The sequence below is a fragment of the Macrobrachium rosenbergii genome, chromosome 42, assembly GCF_040412425.1.
Source record: "Macrobrachium rosenbergii isolate ZJJX-2024 chromosome 42, ASM4041242v1, whole genome shotgun sequence".
Taxonomy (NCBI): domain Eukaryota; kingdom Metazoa; phylum Arthropoda; class Malacostraca; order Decapoda; family Palaemonidae; genus Macrobrachium; species Macrobrachium rosenbergii.
Window position 1 is genome coordinate 47372487 of NC_089782.1, and position 24796 is coordinate 47397282.

The window sequence follows — 24796 nt, forward strand, 5'->3', positions numbered from 1 at the left end:
ACAGAGTGGAACGCAGAAAGAATAATTCAGCAGGTCAAAGGTCATTTGAGGTTGAAAAAAGGAAGGAGGAGATTTAAAGGCGAAAAGTTACTCAACAGGTGAAGCTTTTAGGGACAGCAATTCTAAGAACAATGAAAAGTGAAGAGATGAGGTTGCCATTATATAGAAAAATATATTTAAGCTCATATATGGGAATTTACAAGGAAATATATATATATATATATATATATATATATATATATATATATATATATATATATATATATATATATATATATATATATATAAAGCCCTTTGTTGGCCGACTCGGTAGAGCTTCAGACTGTCATTCGATGGGCCGGAGTTCAATTCCACGGCCGGCTGATGAAGAGTTAGAGGAATTTATTTCTGGTGATAGAAATTCATTTCTCGCTATTATGTGGTTCGGATTCCACAATAAGCTGTAGGTCCCGTTGCTAAGTAACCAAATGGTTCTTAGCCACGTAAAATAAGTCTAATCCTTCGGGCCAGCCCTAGGAGAGCTGTTAATCAGCTCAGTGGTCTGGTAAAACTAAGGTATACTTACTTACTGTGTATATATATATATATATATATATATATATATATATATATATATATATATATATATATGATAATTTATAAGTTGTACATGAAAATATATCTAAGATCATACATAATGTACGGTATTATACCTGGATATGATATCTGAGCATATACAGGATTTTACGTGGAAATATATTTGAGATCATATAAAAGATTGCACATTGAGATAATATTTAAGACCACATATGGAATTACACGTGGAAATATATTTGAGATTATATAAAGGATTGTACCCTGGGATAATATCTCAGACCATATACGGAATTATACGTGGTAATATATATGAGATCATACATGGATGGAACATTTTTGGACCATGTATAGAACTTTGTTTGCTAAACAGAAATAAGTTTAATGATGAAAACAATAAATTTGACGAGACACTCTTGTGTATAAATGCTTACAGAAATCTATCTGGTGAATATTATAAAGTCGTAAAAAAAAAAAAATTCTAAATAAGCAAAAATCTGTCTGTCTCCTAACAAAATACACTGCTAGCAGAAAGCTTTATGAGATAAATTTGAAAAGTTAGTAAGAAAAAATCTGTTCAAAATTAAAAATGAAATCTGTTTGATAAAGGGAAATCTTTTTCAGATTACAACAAGGTAACAGATATCTGTTGGATCATGTATATATATATATATATATATATATATATATATATATATATATATATATATATATATATATATATATATATATATATATATATATATATATATACAGTATATGTATATATATGTATGTATATGTATATATTTTTGTTGTAGGCAATCGCCTTTGTGGCATTGACTTCTTTGATGCACACTTTTTCATATTTCCTTACTTCTGTTTTCAAAAATTCTTCGAAGTTCTGGATAAGTATACAGAGTCGTGGTGTGTTTTCCATGTATTGCTACGGCCCGTTTCGACCAATCTGAGGCTTTTGCAAGCAAGAACTAATACATACAGGCGTCCTCCGCTCTATTTATACAGGCAGGACTGGATTAGTGGTGAGGGGGGGGGGCGTTTGCCATATTTCCTGGTTACAGTTTTGGTTTACAATTTACAATGAGGTGGTTTGTTGTTTACATAATATTTACATAATATGCTATTACATGGTAAAACTATGCTACGGTATTCGATTGATTGATTGATTAATCGTGGGTTATCTGGCGTCACAACTACCAGGGTCTACATTCTATTTCTACATCTTATATCCCTAATAAAATTGCTGATTTCTTCGTGTGTGGTTTTCTCGTGTTGCTTCACTCTGTTTTGTTGACCTTGACCTTGGGTCCTTCTTCTCTGACGAGCAGACGGCAGCGAACGGTCACCTTCTGCCTGCGTTTTAAACTTGGTTTGCTTGTGGCTATAAAAACAGTGAGAAGACAGGCCAACAGATAACAATATACAACCAAACTAACTTTAACAACACAACAACAACAGCAAAATCAAGATGATTATTAAAAAAAATGTCAAGCCACGAGCACCTTATGCCGACATAAACATACGGGTGTATTGCAAACCAAAATCTACTTGTGTCACTTGTAATGAAAGATAGCACATGCGCACCCACACCTAAGGAGATGACTACCAATGAGGTTTATGAATTCATTTGCCCTGAGGAGGAATCCAGTCCTTCCATAAAAAGAACTACATTGGCAGAACATCTACGACCCTCAGACGAAGATTTCTTGCCCACAGAAACACAGGAGCCATCTTCCAACACTGCACAGACAAGCACGACAAGAAACCATCATTACAAGACTTGATGAACAACACTAAAATAAAATACAGATGTAATTCATATCGGGACATAATAATAACGGAACCAGTTTTTATAGCCACAAACAAACCAAGTTTAAATACGCAAACAGAAGGCGACCGTTCGCTGCCGTCTGCTCGACTTACAGGAGAGGGACCCAAGGTCAAGGTCAACAAAGCAGAGTGGGGGAACACCAGAAAATCACACACGAAGAAATCAACAGTTTTATTATTAGGGATATAAGATGTAGAAATAGAATGTAGATTCAATACCGTGGCATAGTTTTACCATGTAATAACATATGTAAATATTATGTAAACAACTTACCACCTCACTGTAAATTGTAAACCAAAATTGTAACCAAGAAATATGGCAACCCCAACTAATCCAGTCCTGCCGGTATAAATACAGCGGAGGACGCCTGTATGTATTAGTTCTTGCTTGAAAAAGCCACAGACAGGGCGAAACGGGACCGTAGCAATAATTGGAAAATCCACCACGACCCTGTGTACTTATCCAGAACTTCGAAGAATTATTGAAAACAGAGGTAAGGAAATATGAAAAAGTGTGCATCAAAGAAGTCAGTGCCACAAAGGTGATTGCCTACAAAAAAAAATGGTGAAAGTGAGAAACTCTGCCTGAAAAACGTATATATATATATATATATATATATATATATATATATATATATATATATATATATATATATATATATCTATATCTATATGTAATATATGTATACATATCTATATATAAATAAATATATATGTATATATAAATATATAAATAAATATATATTATATATAAATATATGTTTTATATATATGTATATATAATATATATGTTTTTATATATATGTATATATAATATATATGTTTTATATATATATGTATATATATATATATATATAAATATATATATATATAAATACATATATATATATATATATATATATATATATATATATATATATATATAAATATATATATATATATATATATATATATATATATATATATATATATATATATATATATATATATATATATATATATATATATATATATATATATATATATATATATATATATATATATATATATATACTTATATATATATATATAAATATGTATATATATATATATATACACATATATATATTATATATATATATATATATATATATATATATATATATATATAATATATATATATATATATATATATATATATATATATATATATATATATATATATATATATATATATATATATATATATATATATATATATTTTTCTCGGATGTTTTGTATGTGTGCCTGTAAGTGTGGGCATGTGAGGCGACCTTGGACTGGTTACCAGTGCATTTAAACTAACGAAGAACAAAGTAAAACAGTATAACACTACTTTCGTCAGCACGTATCTCCTGTTATCTAATCTCTTCAGGCGTAACTCTAAACCTTCGGAAGGATGTTAACTAGTAACATTGAGCGGGTTCACGTGGAAAGACTTCGTAGAAACTGCAATCAGAGTTAGAAACAGTGACTGTGCAAGTGACATCGAAATAAGTTGGGATTATTTACGTTGGGAGATGTTGCAAAGAAGGATTTCGCCAGCGACACGGCGAGAAGTTAAAAATGTTTACCATGCAAATGATCCCGTTCAGGAAGTTGGAACGAGTTATTTTGCAAGATGATGACCAGGTTCCTGCAGAGTGATATTAATCTTGTTATACTTTTCCACATCATTATAGGAGGGGGAGGGGGGTGGGGGTTGAGGGGGTGGGGTAGCGGAATCCTGGTTATCCTTAATTATAAGATACTTTCTCAAAAGTGTGTGGAAAGTGATTTAGTTGTGACAAAATTTTGAAGAAACTATTCCTTAATTACAAAATGCTAGTTACATTGAAAAATAGTCTAGCTTTTTATCGCAAAATATTATCTCTGAGTTAAACTAGTGCAAAAGGTTTTGATCGTGACTAAATTATAAAATCTATCTCTTCCCTATGAACAAGATATTTTATAAGATCGTAATACTATTACTTTACTGCAGACTGATGTTTATGATTAAATGAATTTTTGCGACCGTGAAACTGAGATGTAATTAAAGTTGGTACTATAAAACATCGCTTCAGGGAGAAATGTGGGCAAGAGAGGCACGGATTAGAAAGGGATTAATTTCATTTTTTATCGGCATTCGGAATCTAAAATGACAAGAGAAAACGAGTATCCTGTACGTAAATATCATAGTGTGAGTCTTTTATCATCATCATCATTATTATACATTTTGTACGCTTGAGGTTTCACATTCAGTCACGCATTCCAGTCAGTACGAAGGAAGGAAGGAACGAAGGCCTGCTCTTATTTTCATAGTTATAACGTACATACGAACTTCGTTGACTGTTCATAAAGCCTGACCTTGCAAATTACTGCTTCTCTGTTAGCTGGTCAGAGACAGAGGGTCTACACCAGGCTTTCTGCTCTCTTTCACACCTTATTACACCGACAGGCCGCCTCCGGGCAAGGCCCCGTGCTGGCACAAGGCTAGCTTAATCCACTGAAACCACCAATCACGCTCTTGAATAAGATACTGCCTAAGTTTCCAACCAGCGAGAAACAAGGTCAAAGGCCAAAGGTGTAAACTACTCTGAAGACCTTGATGAAGACAGTGGAGGACTGATTACGATGCAATGACCCTTGATTTGTTGGGTGACAGTGTTGCTTCATGTAATATGTACTTTGATTAACCCACGCTACGATTAAAGGACCATCCCCTGGGCTAACTGCCCAATACGTAGTTTGATTAGGTCACCCAAGGGGTCTAAAATACATCACTGGATTAACCATCATACAATTAGTCCATTATAGAATTTAAAGACCACCAATGGACTACGTGACTAATATGTGCCTTAATTATTGCTTCACAAGGTTTGAAGTCCAACAATAGGTTAACTGCATAATGAACATGCTCGTTAATTCACCACAGGACCTAGGGTTCAGCACTGAATTAATTATGTAATGCCCACTTTGATTAACCCAGCACAGGATTGACAGCTGACCTTTGGATTAACTGTCAGGTTGCTTCCAAACCATTTCTTTAAGTTAATCTGTTGCTAGTGCTCTACAATGACGTGTGTACTAAACCCAACCCCTTTCCCCCCAAAAAAAATTTTTTTTAATCACTGACTTATAGAAAGAATTTACTGGTGTGAACATGGCTAAGGCTAGGGACAAGGAATGTTGACTTTGAAATGTAATTAAAAAATATAATAAATCAAAGGAAGTGCTGAAACACAACGAAAGATACTGAAAGATAACTTTCGTTTTTGTCTTAAAATTCCCATCCGATGAATCGGTTTTTGGTACTGATACTCATCGTTAACCTTTTATCTTGCCCTAAATTTATCAAACGAATATTAGTAACGATTAGCCATATTCTTTTTAATTTCCAAACCTCTAATAGGCAGGGGAAATAACATTCTGTGATAGTAGAAAACAGTAATCACTTGAAGTCAGAGTGCTCGGGCAAAGCAACAAAATTAATACTATCTAGCCAAGGAAACGAGAGTGGTTAAGCAAAGCAGATAATAGCTAAGCCAAAACAGCAAGCTATTCAACCGTAGCAACAAGCAGTGAGCAACCAGAGATGCCAAAAATGTTTATGTATGCTATTAAACCCAATATTGTAAATAAAACTAGCCAGTGAAAAAACGAAGCGCTCAACAAACAGTGCTCAGATGAAGCAGAAATGGTGCTCAGCCAAAATCAACAGGAGCAGCAAGTGGTTTCAGCCAGACATGCTAAAATTGTTCATATATAGCACTATTTTTAGCTAAACCAAGTCTTGTAGCCACGGCGTTACATTTCTTTGTCACTAAGGTTAATTCCTTTCTTTAACGGTAAATTAGTGAGTAATGCAATTCGCTCGAGAGACCTTTGTGGATAATTGGAGTACACATGCCTCCATGTCGTTTTACTTTTTCTTTGTTTTGCCTTGCGATTTTCATTAAATATCTCAATACCATTTTACTTCTAAGTACATCTTCATTCTTTGAAATACATATCAAATTTCTTTGACAATTTTAAGCTTTTCTGGGAAAAATAATTGTTGGTTCCTGGTTACGGCAAAGCTTAAATCAGAGTTTGTACATTAAAAAAAGCCTTTTTCATGTTGTTGAAGATTATTTTACTTTCTCTGTAATCTGCTCACATCATATGCTCAGTGTATATGACAATCTTTGTTGATACTCTTGGCATAGTCTTGTTTCTATAACATTTCCCCAATAAATGAAACTGATAAACTTTGCAAGTGCAATTCTTTCTGCGTCGATGACCATAGTTAATGCACCCGGAGTTTACAGGTATCAATCAATCGTGCCCCGTTGCACTTCACGCCTGAATCCTCATGTCTGATGCAAGTCTGTATGCACTGATCTTTGGGATGAGGTTGCAAACCACATGAACTCGCATACGATCGGCCGTCACCCATCCAAAAAGTGACCAGACCGACTGCATCTCAATTTCACTGATCAAGAGACCAAAACACTTCCAAAATTCAACCAGTAATTCTACTTTCCTTCGCCACCCATCCAAAAAGTGACCAGACCGACTGAATCTGAATTTCACTAATCAAGAGACCGAAATTCTTCCAAAATTCAGCGAGTAATTCTACTCTCCTAATCTCCTTATCTCATTGTATTCCTTATGTTATCTGCATGAGAGCGCGGAAACTTTTTTTTTTTGGGGGTGGGTGTGAGGGTTTGAGGTAGCCTATAGCCTTTTACCATAATTAGGCTCGAAGCCACACCCAGCTATAATCCTCATCTTTCTTCCAGTGCTATCATAGGCCTACCTCGCCTGTTCTTGCTTTTAGTTATTAAAACATTATCTTTCATTCTCAGAATATTATCTATTACCCCATATATAGATATATATAAGACAAAATGGTAGCCTGTTTTGTGAAAGGATGGAAGTAACTTCTTCCAGATTGTCAGATAATAAAAGTAGACATCAATTAGCAGTAAATAACAAAGGAATGAGAGTGACGGAGAAGATTTAAATCTAGCGAGATTATACATGACTGCAAAAATTTAACTGACCAGTACAACACTGGTTATCAACGTATATATGGCCGTACAAACACATACGTACACGCTCACACGCACGCAAGAACGCACGCACACACACACACACACACATATATATATATATATATATATATATATATATATATATATATATATATATATTTATCTATCTATCTATCTATATATATATATATTTATAAGTACATACATACACACACATATATATATATATATATATATATATATATATATATATATATATATATATATATACATATATATATATATATATATATATATATATATATATATATAAAATATATATATATATATATATATATATATATATAAGACTATATAGGCAAATATATATATCGCAAAAATAATATATAAATATAACATAAATAAAATATATAAAACACATGTATAAAAAAGGTATAATATAAAAAGAGTCACCTATATATACTATATATATAGCTATATATAATCCGGCTATATGTTTCAAGTATGCAGTAGTGCTATAAAACAATTCACCTATTTAATTATTTATTGATATTTATATATATATTTATTAATTTATCAATTTATCTATTTTTCTTCTTTTCTAGTACTTGATCTCCTCTTTCCGTGTTTCCTCTTATCATCTGTGTGTGTGTGTCATGGTCTGTACACTTGTAATTTCATCTGGTTACTTAAGAACATCATGAATACTTCGTCGTTGCAAAAGACTGATGAGGCAAATTACTGACAGGATTGCATATCGCAAAATAATATAATTAGGCTGCCAGAACGTAAACACCTCTATCATAAAAAAACACATGTAATTCGAAAAAAGGTAATCCGAATTACAAAAAAGTGTCACCTGGGATTTGACATACTTGACTCTACGCGGGAAATAATCTTTATCTTTCAGCTTAAGAGCAAACCCAGAATTACGTATTCAATCCGGCTGCCAGTTCAATGAATGACCGTGTGTTTCAAGTATGCAGTGCAGTGCTACCCTAAAACAATTCACCTTGCATTTTAATTATTTATTGATATTTCTATCTATATATTTATTAATTTATCAATTTATCTTATTTTCTTCTTCTCTAGTACTTGATCTCCTCTTTCCGTGTTTCCTCTTATCATCTGTAACTTCTGACAAATGAAAACCATATTCTTTGGAAGCTTGAATTTCAAGTCAATGGTCCCTGTACACTTGTCCCACATGAATGGGGGTTTATGTTATGAATAATAATAATAATAATAATAATAATAATAATAATAATAATAATAATAATATAATATAATTATTATTATTATTATTATCGTATATATTATTATTATTATTATTATATATTATTATTATTATTATTATAAAATGGACTCACACCAGCGTTTAGATGCGTTTAGCATAAATTCATCTGCCTTTGTCGAGACAATCTCAGATGTACTTCAATATACAATTGACACCGGTATTGTTGAGGAAATTGCCGATTCTGATTTCCATTTATTTCTGACCGCGTAGCAGCAATGATTTTATTTTAGAAAAACTACTTTTCATGAAACCATTATGATGTTTATCGTAGCCAATTGCGTTACAGTAATCGTCCTGCTTCCAATATGTACTGGATGTCAATTTAAATGATTTATATATGAACTTTTGCCTAATACGGATTAGAAATCTTATTCAAGCGATATGGTTAATGGGATAATAAATAACACAGTCAGACATGTGATACTTCAGTGCAACTCCATTATATCACTTCGGACATGCTCATACAAAATGTAAACATGTACGCTAACAAATTGAACAAAAACATATCCATCCCAGAAATTAAAACACCTACACAGAACAGTAACATGAACTGACCTCTCATCAATATGCGATGAATGATTTACAAAGATTCAGATTTTTGGAGGCAATGCAAAAAACGTATTTGCTCGCGAAACTTTTTTTTTTTTTCATACGGTGTAATGCTGAATCCACAGACTACGGAGGACATATCTTTGAGGACGTGGCATTACATTACACGCCAATGTAATTTTAATGACACGCTATAATACTTGCAAAATGAATTAATATATCTATCTATCTATCTGCCTGTCATCTATCTATCTATCTATCTATATAATTTATATAATTATATATATAAATAAGTCTCTCTCACACACACAACACACACACATATATATAAATATATATATATATATATATATATATATATATAAATATATATATATATATATATATATATATATATATAAATAGAGAGAATTTAATTTATAAATAAGTTGTCAGGGCATTAACGGATCTCAGAAATACAGCCATTTGTTCTTTTTCAAAAATACGAGAGAATCTCTCTCTCTCTCTCTCTCTCTCTCTCTCTCTCTCTGTGAAATCTCTCTCTCTCTCTAAATAGAGAGAATCTCTCTCTCTTGGTGAGAAACTCCTAGAAATCTAGAAATAAATAGAGAGAATTGGTATATAAAGGAGATATATATATATAGAAATAAATAGAGAGAATATAGAAAGGAGACTTACGAAATGTAGAAATACGTGAAATAAATAGAGAGAATTATGAGAAATATATATATACGTAGAAATAAATAGAGAGAATATATATATATAAATATAGAAACGAGACTTACGAAATACCTATAGAAATAAATATATATTGGTAGAAACGATATATATATATAGAAATAAATAGAGAGAAACGAGACTTTTTTTTGAGAAACGAGACTTTACGAAATATATATAAATAGAGAGAATTGGTGAGAAATAAATATATTATAAATATATAGAAATAAATATATTGGTGAGAAACGAGACTTATACCTAGAAATACGTAGAAATAAATAGAGAGAATTGGTGAGAAAGGAGACTTACGAAATACCTAGAAATACGTAGAAATAAATAGAGAGAATTGGTGAGAAAGGAGACTTACGAAATACCTAGAAATACGTAGAAATAAATAGAGAGAATTGGTGAGAAACGAGACTTACGAAATACCTAGAAATACGTAGAAATAAATAGAGAGAATTGGTGAGAAACGAGACTTACGAAATACCTAGAAATACGTAGAAATAAATAGAGAGAATTGGTGAGAAACGAGACTTACGATACCTAAAATACGTAGAAATAAATAGAGAGAATTGGTGAGAAACGAGACTTAAAAGAAATACGTAGAAATAAATAGAAGAATTGCTGTACCTAAATACGAGAAATTCAGAGTCCCGAAACGAGACTAAAATACCTAGAAATACGTAGAAATAAATGAGAGAATTATAAATTACTTACGAATCACCTAAAATACGTAAAAATAAATAGAGAGAATTGGAGAGACCAAGAAATACCTAGAAATACGTAGAAATAAATAGAGAGAATTGGTGAGAAAGGAGACTTACGAAATACCTAGAAATACGTAGAAATAGAGAGAATTGGAAATGAGAAATACGAGACTTACGAAATACCTAGAAATACGTAGAAATAAATAGAGAGAATTGGTGAGAAAGGAGACTTAAAATACCTAGAAATACAAAATAAATAGAGAGAATTGGTGAGAGAAATTCTCGACTTAAGAAATACGTAGAAATAAATAGAGAGAATTGGTGAGAAAGGCCGATCAAATAAATAGAGCTGCGAAAAGACGTTTGCTAAATAAGAAAACGTTATGTTGGTCTTTTTTTTTTTGAGAAAGCTGTAAATAGAGAGAATTGGTGAGAAAGTCGCTTCTAAATAGAGGAAACACGTGGTGATTATTTTCTGGAAATTGTTCTTTTTCCTGAGGGAGAAAGAAACAGACAAGAGAGAACTGGTGAGAAACGGAGACTTACGAAATACCTAGAAATACGTAGAAATAAATAGAGAGAAAATTTGTGAGAAAAACACAGAGACTTACGAAATACCTAGAAATACGTAGAAATAAATAGAGAGAATTTGTGAAATAAATAGAGAGAATTGGTGAGAAACGAGACTTACGAAATACCTAGAAATACGTAGAAATAAATAGACTTACGAAATACCTAGAAATACGTAGAAATAAATAGAGAGAATTTGTGAGAAACGAGACTTACGAAATACCTAGAAATACGTAGAAATAAATAAATACGAGAGAATTTGTGAAATACCTAAAATAAAAATAAATAGAGAAATTTGTGAGAAACGACTTACGAAAATACCTAGAAATACGTAGAAATAAATAGAGAGAATTTGTGAGAAACGAGACTTACAGAAATACCTAGAAATACGAAATAAATAGAGAAATAAATAGAGAGAGAAACGAGACTTACGAAATACCTAGAAATTGTGAAAACGAGACTTACGAAATACGTGGAAATCAAAAGAGAACTGGTGAGAAACGAGACTTACTAAATACCTAGAAATACGTAGAAATAAATAGAGAGAATTGGTGAGAAACGAGACTTACTAAATACCTAGAAATACATAGAAATAAATAGAGAGAATTGGTGAGAAACGAGACTTACGAAATACCTAGAAATACGTAGAAATAAATAGAGAGAATTGGTGAGAAACGAGACTTACGAAATACGTGGAAATAAAGAGAGAACTGGTGAGAAACGAGACTTACGAAATACGTGGAAATAAATAGAGAGAATTGGTGAGAAACGAGACTTACGAAATACGTGGAAATAAAGAGAGAACTGGTGAGAAACGAGACCTACGAAATACCTAGAAATACGTAGAAATAAGTAGAGAGAATTGATGAGAAACGAGACCTACGAAATACGTGGAAATAAAAAGAGAACTGGTGAGAAACGAGACTACCGAAATACGTTGAAATAAATAAGAGACAATGGGTGAGAAACGAGACTAACGAAATAAGCATTAATAGATAAGAGAGAATTGTGAGAAACGAGAATAACGCGATACAGAAAAATAAATAGAGAGAATTGGTGAGAAACGAGACTAACAAAATACGTAGAAAGAAAAAGAGAACTGGTAAGAAACGAGGCTAACGAAATACGTAGGATAAATGAGAAAGAACTGGTGAGAAACGAGACTCACGAAACACGTAGAAATAAATAAGGGAGAGCTGGTTTGAAACGAGACTAACGAAATACGCAGAAATAAATAAGAAAGAACGTGGAAATATACTGTGTAAGCAATAACACATATTTTTTTTAACTAATGACAGAATTATCTAAAAAAGAGAAAAACAATGATAACCATGAATGCAAAATACTACAGTTTTCCAGTTACAAAAAAAATCCCAATTTACACAGTTTGAAGAAAAAACCTTACTTTTACGTCTAGGAACGCAGTTCAATCAGTAGCTAATATTTCATTATTTTGTTAGAGCTGTGTCACTATTCTAGTTCCCTTTATCATATTACTCTTTTTCCTATTCTTCTGAATTTCGTTTAAAATACTTCCTGCATCCTGTTCATTATCTATGCATGCTTATAATAATAAAAATATTTCGTATATCAATACTGCAATATTAATAGTATATCATGTAATATTGCATAAAAAAAGAACGTCGGATTAAGATATTTATTTTTCCAGTTGTCTTAGTGTAATGGAATCGAGCTTAACTCAAAAAATGTTAAGCAGATGAATGCAAAGGAATATACTGTATTTAATGTATTATAAGGAGATGTAAGTGCAAAATAACTAAGCTATTGCTTTTATTTCCGAAGGGTCATATGCACTAATAAATAATAATAATAATAATAATAATAATAATAATAATAATAATAATAATAATAATAATTTCCTAGTCTTAAGAATCGCATTCTCTCCGAAACACATGGGATGTTTAGCTTTTACTTACTAAGTTACTCTGGTCCTCGATCTCAATTTCTTGAGTGAAAGGGTAAGCGATTCCTTTTCATTTTGCTCTTTTTTGCGGAAAAAAAAATGAAAATTCATTGGCTTCTCTTTCCTAACTATTAAATTTTATGAAATACAACACGAAAAAGAAATTTTCTCAGTGTTGTATAACAGAGAGGAAAAACTCTCTTTAGATTTTTTTTCTGAAAAGCAAAGAAAATCAAATAATTGTTTCCCCTTTGCATTTTCTGCAAATGTGAAAAAAAGTAAACATTCCTCTTTGCATTTTCTGCAAATCTGAAAAAATGAAACATTCCCCTCTGCATTTTCTGCAAATGTGAAAAGGTAAACATTTCCCATTGCATTTTCTGCAAATCTGAAAAAAAATCTAAACATTGTTTTTGGGTTTAAATTTTCTTAAAAAAAAAAACAGAACAAATCCAAAATTTCCCCCCTAATTTCATTTTTCTAAATCAACCCAAAATACAAAAATCAACCCTCGCGTTTTGTGAGAGAAGCAGCTCTCTAAGATTTCTTTGAGTTTATCACCGTCCCGAGGACAACGCCAGCCAAGTTCCCGGACGAAACTTCTGCCATGGACGCCCCAGAGAGTGGCCATTGCGTCCGAACTTCGTTTTGGCGGGAAAATAAAGAGACATTCTCGCGCCAAAAGGAAGAAGAAAAACCAGTAGCAGTAATGTTACGGGGCGGGGAGGAGGGCTACAGGGAAGGAGGAGCTTGCGGGCGGGGGTGGGGTGGGCGAAGAGTTTAGGAGAGATTCTTCTTACTTAGTAGAATATTTTATACAAAAAGTTTTTCCAGGTTTGGGAATGGAGGAAAAGGAGGGGGAGGGGGGAGCGGGAGGGGGGTGTTTATATAGGAGGAAGTGGGAATCAGTGCCCGGTTGAAGCTTATTATCTAATCAACGGGCAAGGGGTATAGGAGCTGATGGGGGAATGGAGGGGAGTGGGGAGGGGCCACATCAGAGTGCCGCCTGGGGAGGCACAATTCTGAATCCCCTTCCCACTGGCACCACCTCCTCCCTCCTCCTCCTCCTCCTCCTCCTCCCGTCCTTAAGCCTCTACTGCTCTTCCTTCTCATCCTCCTCTTTTCCTTCTCTTCCTTTTTTAATATAAATATATTATATATACACATATATATGTATATAATCGGGTATATTAAATTCACACGTAGGACGAATTCCATCAACTCTTTTCTCTGATCTTGTTCCCTCAGTACTTTTAAACCATCATGAGATTCGTCCAATTTATTCCTTTGTGACGTTGCATAGAAACCATTAAATTATTTAGTACCTTTTCTTTGTTTTCTTTATCCATTTTTAGTTTTCTGTAAAAGAAAACTATTTTGCCCGCTTTGTCTGCCCGTCCGCCCTCAGATCTTAAAAACTACTGAGGCTAGAGGGCTGCAAATTGATATGTTGATCATCCACCCTCCAATCATCAAACATACCAAATTGCAGCCCTCTAACCTCAGTAGTTTTTATTTTATTTGAGGTTGAAGTTAGCCATAATCGTGCATCTGGCAACGATATGGGACAGGCCACCACCAGCCCGTGGTTAAAGTTTCATGGGCCGCGGCTCATAGAGCATTATACCGAGACCACCGAAAGACAGATCTATTATCGGTGGCCTTGATTATGCCATGTACAGAAAACTCGAGTGCACCGAAGAATTAGGCGAATTTTTTACTTTTTTTTCTGAAATGTTTTCTTGCTGTCAAATATCAGCCTTTTCCAGAGCGATTTATCAAGTTTGTTTCTTACAGCTTTCCTTTCCCTCTTTCTTTTTATCTCTCTCTCTCTCTCTCTCTCTCTCTCTCTCTCTCTCTCTCTCTCTCTCTCTCTGAAAGCTTAAATCTTCTCTCTCTTTGTCTTTAGGAACTTCATCCCTCTTTTTCTCTCTAACTCTCTCTCATAACTTCACCACTTCTCTTTCACTAAAAGCTTTACCCCGTTCCCCCCCTCTCTCTCTCTTTCTGAAAGCTTTACCCCTTTCTGTTGCTCTCTTTCTGAAAGCTTTACCCCCTTCTGTGTCTCTCTTTCTGAAAGCTTTACTTCTTTCTCTCTCTCTCTTTCTGAAAGCTTTACCTCTTTCTGTCTCTCTCTTTCTGAAAGCTTTATCCTTTTCTCTCTCTCTTTCTGAAGGTTTTACCCCTTTCTGTCTCTCTCTTTCTGATAGCTTTACCCCTTTCTCTCTCTCTCTTTCTGAAAGCTTTACCCCTTTCTGTCTGTCTGTCTTACTCTGAAAGCACTGATACGCTTACTCAAAGCTTTTAAAAGCCCCTAACCCTCTGAAAACTTCACTCTTTCTTTTTCTCTGGAAGCTTTGTTCTCTCTCTCTCTCTCTCTCTCTCTCTCTCTCTCTCTTAGTATTTCAACTACCCATCCGCCCCACCGGTGGGGTCCAGCCCAGCACTCGGTGGTGATGCCCGGCAGAGGAGGGGGTCCCGATCGTCACGGGGCAGCAGTAAGCAACCCGCATCCAACCGACTCACTTCCACCCATCACAACGCCTCTAAACCATATTCCTTTTCTCGCTCTCTCGTCCACCCGTGAAGAAGAAGAAGAAGAAGACCCGAGCCAGGACAGGTTTTTCTTGGTGACAAAACTCGGTTCAGTATCAGATGTAACCCCACAGGATAAAAACGCTCCTCGCGTCTGCGCTCTGCGTCTCGTTCTCTTGTCTAGTTCGGCGTTCAGTGATTGAGAGATAGAGAAGGAGAGAGAGAGAGAGAGATAAAGAGAGAGGAAATCAAGACAGGAAAGTAACAGTGATTTTGTCGAATTGGTTGAGTTAGAGGAGGGCCATAAAGGATAAATACTCTGGCAGTAAATAAGCTTCAGTGAGGAAGTTGGGAATCGAAAAAACAATAGCGACATTCGCGAACGAGAAACGGGACGATTACGCAGTTGGCAAAACAAAAGAAGAAAAAAATATATACGAGGAAAAATTCCAAAGAAAATAAAGAATTGATGAACAACACTCGTGATCTGAATTGGAAATTTTTGAATTCGTGATAACTGTTTTTTTTCTTCCTCAAATATTTTTTTATATTTTTTTGGTTCGTTCTTTCGACACAGATTTCTCTTTTCTCATTCGCCTAATTTTTTTTGCGACGAGTGATTTTACGTGTAGTTTTACGTAAAAGTTTTCAACGCAAAGGATTCAAGTTGAAGTCGCAGGTGACAATAACGTGAAAGTTTTATTGCTTTTTTGAAAAGTGTTAGAGAGAGAGAGAGAGAGAGAGAGAGAGAGAGAGAGAGAGAGAGAGAGAGAGAATATTCGGTTTGCAGTGCCAGGAGGAGGTAGATGTCCTGAGTGGTCATCGGTTCCCACCACTGGAATGAGGACATCCTATAGCGGGAGTGTGCCGCCTGTCTCTACTGCTGCCACTAAGCCCAACCATCCTCACCTCCTCACCCAAGCCTCCTCCTCCTCCTCCTCCTCTGTCTCCTCCTCCTCCTCCTCCTCCTCCTCTTCTGTCTCCTCCTCCTCCTCCTCCTCCTCCTGCTCCTCCTCCTTCTCTCCGTTCTTTTTCTTCTCCCACATCAGCATATCCTTTCCCTCTGAAGCCCCGACAGTGTGAACGACCCTTTCTGGAAATCAGGGCAGATCCGCTAAACCCAAATCGCAGAGCGAGGCGGAATCCTTCGATGACTCTTCTGATGTGTCGATGCGTCGTCGGGTCAAGGAATAAAAGGAACAGCTGAAATCCTCTTCCTGCTTAAAGGAGAAGCGACTTCGAAATCGCAAGAGGGTGCAAAGAAAGCAGAGGTTCCTGAGTGAGCGAGTGAAAAACGATTAGTCTCAATTCCTCTTCGCCTTTAGATTATAAAATAGAGAAAACTATAAACGACTCAGCTTGATCAAAATGTGTCTATCGAGAGATTCCTCCGGGAGAGGGAAGAGGGTATGCATGGGCATACTGGGCTTCATGGACTCCTTGCTCTCGATTTTCATCTTCGCCCCCCTCGTCGTTGGGTACTGGCGTGGGTGCTGGCAGCTGATGGATCACTACCTCCTGCCCAACAACAAACTCATCTCCATCATGACGTCCCTCGCCATAGGGCTCTTCTCGGGGCTCTTCTTCTGCCTCTTGCAAGGGCCCCTGGGCACCCTGTGTGACAACGACAAACGGCCGAGGCTCCATTTGCTCGTCTCGAGGCTGTACACGATGATCTACTGCGTGTGTTGCGTCAACCACTGGCGCGGTGTCTGGGCCACGTGGGACTTCTACACGGGCACTTCGTGGCAGTCGGGGGCGACCTCCGTGGGCATCGGCCTCCTGACGCTGGCCATCACGAGGGGGCTCAAGAATATCCTTGCCCCGCCTTTCCTCGTCGTAACAGATCACCCTGAGGAGTACTTCAAGGTGCCCACGCTGTTCAATGCCAAGGTAAGTGACATGAATTGGTTGGTGGAGACAGTGAAAAGGGAAACAATGACATGCTTGGTATTTTCCCCTTTTTCCTCTCTGAGAAAAAATTCAAAAACGAAAATAAAAGAAATTCAGATAACATACTAAGAAAGGCTTTCAAAGACGCGTTTTCTCCTGCTGAAAGCAACAGCAGCAGCAGTCCGTAAATTAGCAGATAATACATCATTCAATATCTTTAAAAACTGTTCTTGTGTTTGTACACATAATATTAGTACCTGTGCAGCAGCCCCTATTGAGAACTGTCGCAAAACTACTCACTCATCTAGGTGATATGACAATAAAATAAACATACGGGCTTTATTGGTTTGTGACTTTTGGAAAATCTATTTTTTTTAACAATTTCCAAGAGATTTCTTACTGACAATTTGGGAGTTGCATGATAGATAAATAAACAGATAGATAAAGATATTTTTGAGAATATTAACACATCCACTAAAAACGTAAATTTTAAACGGCATTATATATAGTGTATATATATATTATATATATATACATACATATATATATATATATATATATATATATATATATATATATATATATATATATATATATATATATATATATATATATATATATATATATTCTGAAAGACAAGTTTCTCCGGAGATACCGCTGGAGAGTGTCCTCGCTAAATGTTTAATGAAAATTTCCGCAAATTGTCAAGCAAGCAACTCGTTCATCCACTCTTCAACTCTGTCCGTTTCTCGGGTCCTGATGAGAGCCGTTGCCACTCCCACAGGACTCCTAAGTCAGGAAAAACAATGTCACTGACAAGACTTGAAGCAAAAGATCTAAATGAAGAAATGGGGCCATTAAGGGTTAAGGAAAAAGTGTGTCATTAGGACGAGACGCAAAAATGTGTGGAAAAATGACGTCACTAAAGAGCTCTTAAAAATTTCTTTATCAAGAAACTATGAAAAAAACGAGACAGTAAGGAGCACTGAGGAAAAATAAGTAATTAAAGAGTTAAAAACATTATTGCCTCATTAAGAATGAATAAGGTCAAACTTGCGTCATTAACAATGCGCTGTGAGAATGCGGGTTACGAAGAAGTAATAAAAAAAAATATTGCGTCATTTAAAAGGAACTGGTAAAATTTCGACAGTAAGAAGAAATAATGGAAAAATCGTCGCGTCAAGGCATTGGAAGTAATCATCATTCATAAGCATCTAAAAAAAAAACCCTGACTGACAAGAGACACTTTAAAAAAATGCAGTCTTCAAGCATTTAAAAAATCCACGAAAAAGCGTCATTTGGAAAAAAAAAAACTCTCGAAATAAATGACATCATTAAGAGACGTGGAAAAATTTGTGTCAATAAAAGGGCAGCGGAAAAGTTTTCCTCATTAAAAGTACTAAACAAATTTTTCCCTCATTAAAAGTACGAGGAAACTGCTTCCTGTCTGACGAAACAAACAAAATGCGTCATTAAATACACAAGAAAAACATGTCATTAAAAAGAGAGGCAAATTAATAAATGATCGAAGAATTTTTGTAATTTCTGAAAAATAGACGGAATTCACACAACTAAAGAAGATTCATTTCCATTGATCAACTGGAATTACGAGCTTATAAAGAAGTATGCCAAGAATATTCAAAGATGTCTGTAAAAATATAAAGCTTTTTATGTGAAAAAATTACACTCTATAGTTAACCTTAGTATTCAAAAGATATCTGTAATCGAAATACTATTTTATTGCAACAAAAACCATTATTTGTTTTCGTCTTGATATTTTGGTTCCTGTCAATTTAAGATTTCCGGTTTCTGTGACAAGGGAGTTAAGGTATTCAAAGGGGATAAGAAGCCTGATGTAGACCTCTGGACCCTGCGCAAACAAAAAAAGACGTTATCATTGTTTACTGTCTTCTTTGAATGGGATTCTTATTCTGCAGAAAACTGACTTTTGCTTTCGTCCCGTAAGATTGTTTATACACCAGTTACAATAACATTTAAGATTTATGAATTCTGACATCCTTTGGGCTCTAAATCATTTAGCTAAACTCAAAGTCAAACTGACTTATCATTTCCTGATTAAGTGAGACTGCCTCTATCTCACTTAACTGACCGGTCAAAAAGAAAAAAGCCTGGAAATAGCCCGAGGTATATTGCAAGAGATTTATTTCCATTACTAAAGTCAAGACAGCATTTGAGGCGTTCCCACCACCAAGTTTATCGTCTATAAAAACTTGTTCTTTACTTAGCAACTTTCAGGAAGGAAGAGATGCAGGTTTTCAAAATTCGTTCCAGAATTTCGTGAATACGAAATTCTGGAATTTCGTGAATATCCGTAAAGGGGGACGGCAGGCGGAGGGGAGACCATTTGGAGGCAAGGGTGGGATAGGGACGCAGCATAAAGTATTCCCTATGAGGCGCACCGTATGTAATAAGCAATTGTTTTTTTTTCTCGGAGTTTCGCCCTGGTTCAGTGGTTCTGTCACTTTTCGTTCATAGCTCTACTCTCTTCCAGCTTAGCTGTCCAGCTTCTTGGGCTTTATTTCCTCTTAATGTTCAATCTTCGTCTCTTGACAAACTCTTTGGGACATCCAAAGAATTCTAAAGATGTGATTTAGTATTCTCATTAAAGTCCACACTAATAATAATAATAATAATAATAATAATAATAATAATAATAATAATAATAATAATAATAATAATAAAAAGTCGAAAGCTGAGAATGAAAAGAAATTATTCCTCGGAGAGTCATGAACGGGTTTCACTGAAAGAATCGTCCAGCGTCATGGAAAAAAATAAATATCGAGGCATCAATCGAAAAATGAGCTCAGTTTTCAACTCATGAAATGAACGCATCTGAGAAGTCCAACTCACTTTCTTGCTTTGATTTATGAAATTATGAAATTTAGGCGTCAACACAGTCACTGCGGCACTTCCGGCCATTCAGTGAAAAGAGGGAGTTGGAGCGGGTGGACAGCAAGGTAAAGAGAGTCAAAAAACAAAGGATCTAAAGGTGCACTAAGAAGTAATAGTTAGCGAAGTTGAACATCAAAATTGGGGAAGGGAAACCAGAAAGGAGGTAAAGTAAAAGGCTAAGAAGTGGGACGCTGCAAATACCTTTTAGTAATGCCTACAGTGCACCACGCGAAGTGCACTGGAGGCGCTGCCCCTACGGGTTAGTTGCTCTAATGACTTTGTAAGTGATCTTGTGCTTCATTAAGCAATTACAACGTGCTAAAAGTTTAGAGTTTCTTGTTATTGACGACATCGAAAAAAGTAATTGAATTATAAGTATAAATACAGTTACGTTAAAGTTAAAGTCGTCCTGGGTCTCTGTAGGCTCATAGGACAGGTGCTGATCTGTTTCTGAGGAGTATAAAAGCTCCTGCGTACGTCCCAAGAGTTTAGGAACTTGTTCTCTGACAGCCAATAAGTTTACTGGAAATAGGTTTATCGTGAATACATGAACCAATGAACCTAAAAAGGCTCATTTACTCACCTCTAAGACAACTGTGACAACGGATTAAAGTCTGTTTAATTTAAATTGATTCTAGCACTACATTCGATCCAGCTAACTAAATCTTATTTCGCAAATTAAGCTCTGGAAACCAGCTACTTCATCTCACTCACAGGATTTTAAGCAGTCTGCAGTAAAATTTCTTGTTCATGGTATCTTTCGTGAGCCTCATCTTTCTCCCTGGTGTTCCACAAGGCAGTGGTTTAGGTCTCTGTCGATTTCGTACTGTCCTTTCTCTCGATGACTCGGTGTGTTTAGGTTACTGTGCATTTAATGATTCTGAATACTTGACAATATCCGATGTAACAGTTATCCTCGGTTTCCAACTTTCTTTTTCATAACTACTAAAGAACGTCATCTAATAATGTGATAATTAGTTACAAGTATTTTTCGTAAGGTTTTCTTAGCCTTCAGAGGTGATGGTATGTCCCATGCTTCAAATTCTAGTCTAATTTGACTTACATCTTTCTGGGGGTCAGCAGCCTTTCGAGATCGTTATCTAAGCCTTAGAGCAGAGTTTCCCAAACTTTTTCAGGCTGGCGCCCCCTTGGCTTCCAGATGGATTCCTAGCAACCCCCTCCCGCCGATACACACACGCGAGTATTATTATTTTTTTGGGGGGGGGACGGTTTGCTTCAAATTGAAAACAACAATATTAAACTCGAAGATGTATTTCACAAACAATACTTAATTTAGTAAACTTGGTCTTCACAATTACTGTTAATGGGATGGGTGTGCTTGGCGCAGGGATATCGGTTTCTCCACATCAGGCTGGAACTCACTAAGAAGTCGTAGATCCCCACGTTCGGTAATTTTAAGTCTGTGTTTTTTTTTTTTTTTTTTGCTTTTAATTGCTTAAAATTAAATGCTCTTAATGCCACCCTGTCGCCCCCCAACCACCCCCTTTTGCCTCACCGCCCCCCCGATATCAATCCACCGCCCCCAGGGGGCCGGTACTGCCCACTTTGGGAACCACTGCCTTAGAGGAGCATTGTTTAAACCTTGACGGATCGTTGTCTAAATTATTCCGGACCGTTGTCTACAAGGTCCAGGGATTCTCTAACACAAATTAGTTTTTGTCGGGTTCCAGCACATGCTGGTGTATGGAAATGAAGCCGACAGATTGGCCAAAGCAGCAGCTCTAGATTTACTTCCAAGGAGGTGTCCTCTTTTATATTAAGATTTCTTCCCAAGCGTTAGAAAATGTATAATCAATTTGTGTCAAGAGCATTGGAGCAGTATAGGAGAAAATAAAAAGAAATTACGGATGTTATATTTCCTTGGAAGTATGGCAGTATGCCTAGAAGATGGGAGACGGCTCTTTGCCGCTTAAGGATTGGGCATACTCGCCTAACACACAGCTTTTTGATGGCCGGGGAGTATCAAAACTTTTTTGTGAGGATTGTTTGGTCCCCTTGACTGTGAGGCACTTGCTGGCTGAGTGCCCCATTCTTGGGGATATTGGAAGCCGTTACCTCTCTGAGGCTCTTGGTCGGGATGGCAGGTTCGTCCTTGCCAAGATCCTTGGAGAGAATGTGGTATACGATGCCAAAAAGTATACTGTAACATTTCATTAATTTTCTTTTATGTTTTTAATGTTTTTATAGCCGCTATGTTGTTCATTTAAATGCTATCGACGTCAATGACCCAGCTGTCACGATGTTAGATAACTCAAGATCAATCATTCATTCATTCATTCAGGGATTCTCTGGACCTAAGTTGTCTACGCCCTACAGGATCGTTTTCTAATCTTTCGTTAGTGTTTCTGAACGTACCCGGGTCGTTAACTTTCCAGCAGTTATGGTTTTGGTCACATTCCCAGGATGTCCAACTTCGGCCACATCCCATAAACTAAATCTTAAAATACAGAATTCCTAAACTACATTCCATAAACTAAATCTTAAAATACAGAATTCCTAGAGAAGCAATACAAGCCTCGAGGAACGTCAGCATCAACGAGTTACTCTTGTTAGCTGCTACGATGTTACCCTGGGAAGGTCTGCCTGGCAGTGTAACTGATGCTGATGCCGTAAGTTTAGGAGTGGGGTTGTCGTACTGCTTTCAAGCGCCGTACGTCATTGCCTTTGCTTGGAAGACCCTGTTGATGACGAAGTACACGTGTATCCACCTTTTAAAATCTATCTCGACTGGTTTGTTATCTGCTTGTTATTGTCTTCTCTCTGCTTTCACAAGAGATATTTTATTCTACGGAAAGTTGATGGAGATGGAGTGGTTAGTAAGTTTGGCTCCTGGGTAATTTTTGAACATTTCGTGTAATAACAATAATAATAATAGTTGCAACAACAACAATAATAATAATAATAATAATAATAATAATAATAATAATAATAATAATAATAATCCACAATTATATAGTAAATATGTTACTATTCAAAATATGTAAAATAAACCAAAGACTTTCGAATACTTTTAACGTTAGCACTGATGAGGAACACCGTTCAAGTGTTCGAAAGTCTTTGGTTTATTTTACATATTTTATATAGTAATATATTTACTATATAATTGTGGATTTTTATTACACATTGTTTTTCACGAAATTGTGAATCTATTAGCAATAATAATAATAATAATAATAATAATAATAATAATAATAATAATAATAATAATAATAATAATAATAATCACCTGCACAGAATCTATGATAATAATGGAATTATCCAAAGGTAATAAATAGTAAGCATGATAAGGGAGACGATTGTACACTGGGACAACAGAAATAACATTAATGCCAGCGCAATAGTAATGACGCTAACAAAACAGTAGGTTAATTTTGATCATTCAAAGAATTTTGAAGAAAATTTTTTTAATCTTGGTAAAATATAAAAATAGGGTCATGTTATATTTTTCCTGCGTAATTTCGGGCGTTCGGAGATGAAAAACTGTGGTATTGCTAAACAGCAATTAATGTTATGTTTCACAGCGTTTAATTTAGTTTCAAGAAGGTACAGCAACGAAGTAATATTGTTGCAGTTATATTAGAGTAATCTCAGTATTCAATAATCCAACGCATTTCACAAAACACCAACAAAAAAAATCTGCGCAATAGCACGATCAGACAATGTGGAAAACAGCACCAAAGTGGAGTGAACAAAAAGAAACGAAACTATAAAATTACAAGTAAGAATCGGGAGCATTCTACCAAGCAGTGCGAGATGAAATGAAATTAAACTTACCCAAAAAATCCGTCAGAGATTAAACCGGCAAGAAGGGTATTAAAAAGGAATAAACCATTTTCACTTCTCTTTTTCACGATAGCGAGATGGTGTTATTTTCCCCGAAAGAACCAGTTTTCGGCGCAGGCAGACGCGAAGGAACCCCGCTAAGACGGACGCGTAACTTTCCTCCGTGGTTAGGAAACATAATCTGGCAGGGTCTGATTCCCGATTCGTTTTGAAAGGGAATCTGCTTTTTTTTTTTTTCTTTTTCGCACAGAGAATAATGAGTGTCAACAAGTCAAGTTGGTTATTTGCCTTATTCAAGTGATTCTTCTTTGCGTGCGATTAAATAACCCCGCCCCCATTCTCTCTCTCTCTCTCTCTCTCTCTCTCTCTCTCTCTCTCTCCCCGGAACCTTTCTAGGACACCCACCTCCACTGGGATACTTGTTCTATCCACATCTTGTATTCTC

At 35.5% G+C, this 24796-nt stretch overlaps 1 protein-coding gene across 5 annotated transcripts in view; it reads left to right on the plus strand.

The window, feature by feature from the left end:
• Nucleotides 1-2793: 2793 nt before the first annotated feature.
• fusl (fuseless) overlaps nt 2794-24796 on the plus strand; it is a 263551-nt gene continuing 241548 nt past the window's right edge. For 2 of the 5 annotated variants that reach the window (XM_067086451.1, XM_067086452.1), the window contains exon 1: nt 15703-17634. In XM_067086451.1, the coding sequence (XP_066942552.1) occupies nt 17110-17634 (525 nt within the window). In that variant the 5' untranslated portion in view covers nt 15703-17109. Of the gene's footprint in view, nt 2898-15702; nt 17635-24796 lie in introns of those variants that run through there. The other 3 variants (XM_067086449.1, XM_067086448.1, XM_067086450.1) reach the window with 3 other exon arrangements.